This window comes from Gossypium raimondii, chromosome 3, assembly GCF_025698545.1.
Source record: "Gossypium raimondii isolate GPD5lz chromosome 3, ASM2569854v1, whole genome shotgun sequence".
NCBI lineage: Eukaryota > Viridiplantae > Streptophyta > Magnoliopsida > Malvales > Malvaceae > Gossypium > Gossypium raimondii.
This window is the reverse complement of record NC_068567.1, coordinates 56,981,876-56,987,153: the sequence shown is the minus strand read 5'-3', so window position 1 is coordinate 56,987,153 and position 5,278 is coordinate 56,981,876. Positions and strand designations below refer to the sequence as shown.

The 5,278-nt window shown below is 31.9% G+C and overlaps 2 protein-coding genes across 2 annotated transcripts; one reads left to right on the top strand and one right to left on the bottom strand.

Annotated features, from left to right (window-relative positions):
* Positions 1 to 240: 240 nt before the first annotated feature.
* Positions 241 to 567, top strand: LOC128039990 (uncharacterized). The gene has a single exon (XM_052628948.1). The coding sequence runs from the start codon at positions 241 to 243 to the stop codon at positions 565 to 567; it is 327 nt and encodes a 108-aa protein (XP_052484908.1).
* Positions 568 to 4,072: 3,505 nt separating this feature from the next.
* Positions 4,073 to 5,070, bottom strand: LOC105764173 (zinc finger BED domain-containing protein DAYSLEEPER-like). The gene is made up of 2 exons (XM_052627801.1): positions 4,373 to 5,070; positions 4,073 to 4,113 (listed from the first exon to the last, which is right to left on the bottom strand). Exon 1 carries the CDS (start codon positions 5,043 to 5,045, stop codon positions 4,425 to 4,427), a length of 621 nt encoding a protein of 206 aa, XP_052483761.1. The 5' UTR covers positions 5,046 to 5,070; the 3' UTR covers positions 4,073 to 4,113; positions 4,373 to 4,424.
* Between the last annotated feature and the right edge of the window lie 208 nt (positions 5,071 to 5,278).

The window sequence follows — 5,278 nt, the reverse complement described above, 5'->3', positions numbered from 1 at the left end:
AATTTTTGATGTATGGGGTATTGATTTTATGGGTCATTTTGTTTTTTCTTTATGTAATTTTTATATACTCTTAGCTGCTGATTACGTTTCTAAGTGGATAGAGGCAAAGGCTACTAGCAATGATAATGCTAAGACTGTGGTTGACTTTCTTAAAATTTCTATCTTTTCCAGGTTTGGCACTCCACGAGCATTAATTAGTGACAGAGGAACTCATTTTTCACTAAGGTTGTAAGTGTACTTATGGGGAAATATGGAGTGACTCAACGAATTGCCACTACTTACCATCCACAAACAAACGGGCAAGTTGAAGTGTCAAACTGTGAAATCAAGTTCATCTTGGAGAAGACTGTTAAACCTAACAGAAAGGATTGGAGCTTGAGACTAAATGACGCACTTTGGGCTTATAGGACAACTTACAAGGGACCAATAGGCATGTCACCTTATCGACTCGTTTTTGGTAAACCGTGCCATCTCCCAGTCGAATTAGAGCACAAGCCATTTTGGGCAGTTAAGCAGTGTAATATGGAGATGGAGTTTGCAGAAAAGTCTCGAAAGTTGGAAATCTAGGAACTCGAGGAAATTAGAAGCGATGCGTATGAAAATGCTCGAGTTTATAAAGAAAAGACGAAGGCATTTCATGATAAGTTGATCACTAGGAAGCAGTTTTCAATAGGACAGAAAGTTCTCCTATACGACTCCGCCTTAAAAAATTTTACTGGTAAGCTTCAATCCAAATGGATAGGTCCATTCATTATAACTAATTTATTCTCGAATGGTGCAGTGGAAATTGAAAGCGAAAAAACCCGGAAGTGCTTTAAGGTGAATGGTCAACGACTGAAACCCTTTTACAAGAATTTGCAAATGCACACAGTTGAGGAGATTGTTCTTGAGGAACCCAGAACTTGAATAATAGGTCGTCGAGCTAATGACGTTAAACAAAGCGCTGTTAGGAGGCAACCAAAATTTTCCCTTTATGCAAATAAAATTTTTGGTAAAACAGAAAATGAAAATGCATGTCAAGATCATTTTTGTCTAAGGAAAGACTTGGTACTTAAGAATGTCCATTGTGACTCACTTCTCTTTCCTGGGAACTTACCTGGTGCATTTATCACGACTATTTTACTAAATCTCGTAATCTTGGTTTTTAATAATTTATTTCTCGAGTTTATAGCTTAGCTAATAAATTCGACAAATAAAAATTACACATTTTATCTTATTTTTATTTTTATTTTTTTCCTTCTATTCTATTTTATTTTGTAGGCAGACCTTCCAAGACAAAATTGAAGCCCCCATGTCAGCCCACAAAATTCCTTCAATTTCAGCCAATGACCTACCATTTAACACCGTGGACACACCTACGAGGCCATCCTCCACGACGTTGAAATACATGGGGAGTTTCTTTTTCTCTCTTTTTCCTACTTATTTTTACTTTTTATTCTTTAAATTATATTAGGACAATGTAAAATAAGTTGGGGGAGGGAAACATAAATTGATTCTAATTTGCTTATCTGTTGCCGCTTTTTGCATGTTTCTCGTGGAAGTTAAATAATTTCCTTGATAAATTGGGATGGTACACTTATGGTTTGACCTATTTAGCTATTTAGTTATTTATACATAAACTTTTCAATAACCTAGACTTAGGGCCAGTTCTTCATTGCTTAAAAAAACACTTCTGACTCCAAAAGCACTTTTGAAAGAAAAGCTGTGAAGAACAAGCTGCTTTTGGCTGAAATTTTTAGCTTTTCAGAAGTGCTTTCTGAAAAGGAGCTGAAAAGGAGAAGCTAAAAATTTTAGCTTTTCCTCTCCCAAAAGCACTTTTGGTGCTTAATTACTTTTTCACCCCTCCAATAACATGGTATTTTTATTTTTTTTCTTGGTGCTTAATTACAATTGTGTTAAAATCATTAATTAAAAATAAAAAAAATATTTTTTAAATACTAATTACAAATATTTAATGGTTATATTTAAATATTTAAAATATAGTTTATATATTCTAATTAAATTTTATAAATAATTAATATTTATTGCTTAAAATATTTAAAATTTATATTTCATATATTAAAATATTAACAACAAGTTATAATAATTTTTTATATTCTTACTAAAATATAATAATATTAACTAATTTAAATATTATTTAAATGCATATTTGTTACTTGATAATAACATGTCTAAAATGGACATTTTATTTCTCAAAAGCACTTTTTGACAACAAATTTTAAACCAAACTTTTCAAAAGCACTTCTCAAAAGCACTTTTTTCACAGCACTTTTCAAAAGCACTTTTCAAAAGCAATGAAGAACTGGCCCTTAGTGGGTAAGAAATTTTTAGGAATTATGAGTTTGCTTGACTGCCTACCTTATATCACATGCCAATTTTTGGAATACAAAAAAAGAGAATAAATAATAATACTCCTCTGATACGAATGTTAGGAGTGAAAAATTAGGGTTGTACATCGGGTCGAGTAACTGGAACATGGTGCTTGGGTTGTCATCACATCTCGCGTAAAAAGGTTCGTGTGGCTGTCCAATTTCTTGCACTCACTCTGCTAACAAGCTAGCACGAGTAAGGCGAAATATCCCGCTTAGAGACATCCGAGTCGAGTAACCAGAACATGGTGCTTGGGTTGTCATCATGTCTCACGTCAAAAAAATTCGAAAATGTTGCAATGAGTAGTATGTTTAGTTTACTAGAGTTTCTTTGGACTTTGGTTTGATTCAATTATCAATTTTTTAGCTCAGCATTTGATTGGTCAGGACTATGGTCTTTAAAGTTCCTCAATCATTTTCTTCATTTTTCTCATAATCAAATTTGCTTTTTTGCTTGAATCTTGAATTTATAGTCAATTTGGTGGGTCAGGTTGATTTTTGGTCGGGTTTCTTGAAGCTTTAAGGTTGTATGGTCGTGGCTGGCACAAATAGAAGGTAAGTGCACAATGAGTTGAACTGATTTACTTATCTTTTCCACGTTCACTATGGTTTGAATAGTTTAAGTTACTCTTATTTTCCTGCAGAGCATGTAGGCACCAAATCTGCAGTTCAAATTCGAAGCCATGCTCAAAAGTTTTTCTCTAAGGCTCATTGCTTTGAGTTCATTACAAGATTTCCTTGATTAAGTAAATTTATTATATCTTTTATTACCAAGATTTACTTGATTAAGAAAATGCATTGTATGTTTTATTACCTTGCATATGTATTATTTATTTTAGTTTTGATTCTAAATTTTTATTTTTACTTAAGAGTTCTAACTTTTGAATTTTAATTATGTTATTAATTTATTCTTTTAAATTCTAAATTTAAATTCATTAAATTTTATATTTAGTTTTAAAGTTAAAATTTTCATAGAAAATTTAATGTAAATAGTATTTTTTATTTATCATTAAAACATAATATAATATTTATCATAGAAATAAATATTATTTGAAATTTTTTTTAAAGATATGCTTTTAGCGGCGTTTGTGTGAAAAGCGCTGCTGAAGGTCTGTTCTATAGCGACATTTGTACGAAAAAGGGTCGCTAATGATCTGTTCTACAGCGACGTTTGTGGGAAAAGCGTCGCTAAAAGTGATGATATATAGCAGCGTTTGTGGGAAAAGCGCCGCTAAAAGTAGGGGTGTTCAGTCGGTTAACCGACCTGAAATTCTTGTAACCGAATTAACCGACCTCTCAAATTTTTTAACCGTTAACCGAACCGAATTTTTTTAAAAATAATTAACCGAACCGAATTTTTTTCGGTTAATAAGGTCGGTTAACCGAATTAATCGAAAAATATGTGTTATTCATTTTTGGTTAAAAATTACCCGAATTACCCGACTTACCCGAATTACCCAAATTACCCAAATTACCCGAAAATTACCCGAAAATTACCCAAATTACCCGAATTACCCAAATTAAATCACTACATAATTAAAAACATTACATAAATCTTTGAATCACTACATAATTAAAAATATTACATAAGTCTTTGAATCACTACATAATTAAAAATATTACATAAGTCTTGAATTAAAACATAATTGAAGTGTATGTTTTAACATTCTCCATTTATATCCATTTCATCTTTCCAAAAATATATTCATTTCATCTCTCCAAAATATCTCCATTTGCATTAAACCTAAAAAAACCATGAGCAAAAATTTAGCATATAATAGAAATATACGCATTTAAAAAAACTCAAATAATATAAACATACAAATAGATTATAAATTAACAAGAATAAGATAGTAGTAAGCATACCCTTCAACTCACGAAAGCTCATGAATCTAGGTAGGCTCTAATGCATTCCAAGAAATGTCTAAACATTGAATCAATTAAATAAGTAAGAGTGATATGGTAAAAAAATTGAAACTATTAAAATAAAACAATAAACATACCATTTTCAATCTTGTCAAGCTCTTGGATTTGTTCTTCAATCTTTTTTATGTCTTATTGTGATGATGATCTTCGAATCCAATCTTGAGTACACACAAGAGCTTGTACAATTTTAGGAGTTAAAGAACTCTTATATTGATCAAGCACACGTCCTCCGGTGCTAAATGCAGACTCTGAAGCAACCGTAGAAACCGGTATAGCTAACATATCTCTGGCAATTTTTGAAAGAGTGGGAAATCTAGGACTGTTCACTTTCCACCACAATAAAATATCAAAATCTTCAACAAATTCTTCATTAGCCTCAGCTAGATACTTATCCAACTCAGATGTTTTATCCTCACCACAAATTTCCAACTCACGCTTTTTATACAAAGCTTGCATTCGCCTTTTCATTTTTTGTTGTGGTTCACCAATAGAAACATGTGTTGACACACTCGATTGGCTACAAGTATTATGAAGTGGAGGCTTATACTCATCAAACAATTCATACAAAGATTCCTTCAACTTTTGCATCATTTCACAAGCTTTTTCAGGACTAGACATTTCACTAAGTGCAAATTCAAGATACTTTAGTTTTTGTCTAGGATCTAAAACACAAGCAACAAACATAAGCAAATTCATCTTATCAATATCACCCCAATACTTATCATACTTCTCTTTCATCTTGATGGCCATAACATTGAAATCAACATTACTATTTAACTGAGCATCACGTAAAAGAATATCAATTTCGGAAAGCTCATCAAAAAATTATTGGACGTGACATATGAAGTGCCGATATACATAAAGTGACTTCATAAAAGTGTTCCAAGAAATCCTCAAGTTTCTAACATTATCCCAATCATCCACACTAGGCCAACCCTCTCCCTTTCAAGTTCAAACCCTAAAATTTGTATCTTGCTCCTCAA

What these genes read in the sequence shown, in the direction of transcription:
- LOC128039990 (XM_052628948.1), top strand. Translation starts at nt 241, where the DNA reads ATGGGGAAATATGGAGTGACTCAACGAATTGCCACTACTTACCATCCA.
- LOC105764173 (XM_052627801.1), bottom strand. Translation starts at nt 5,045, where the DNA reads ATGGCCATCAAGATGAAAGAGAAGTATGATAAGTATTGGGGTGATATT.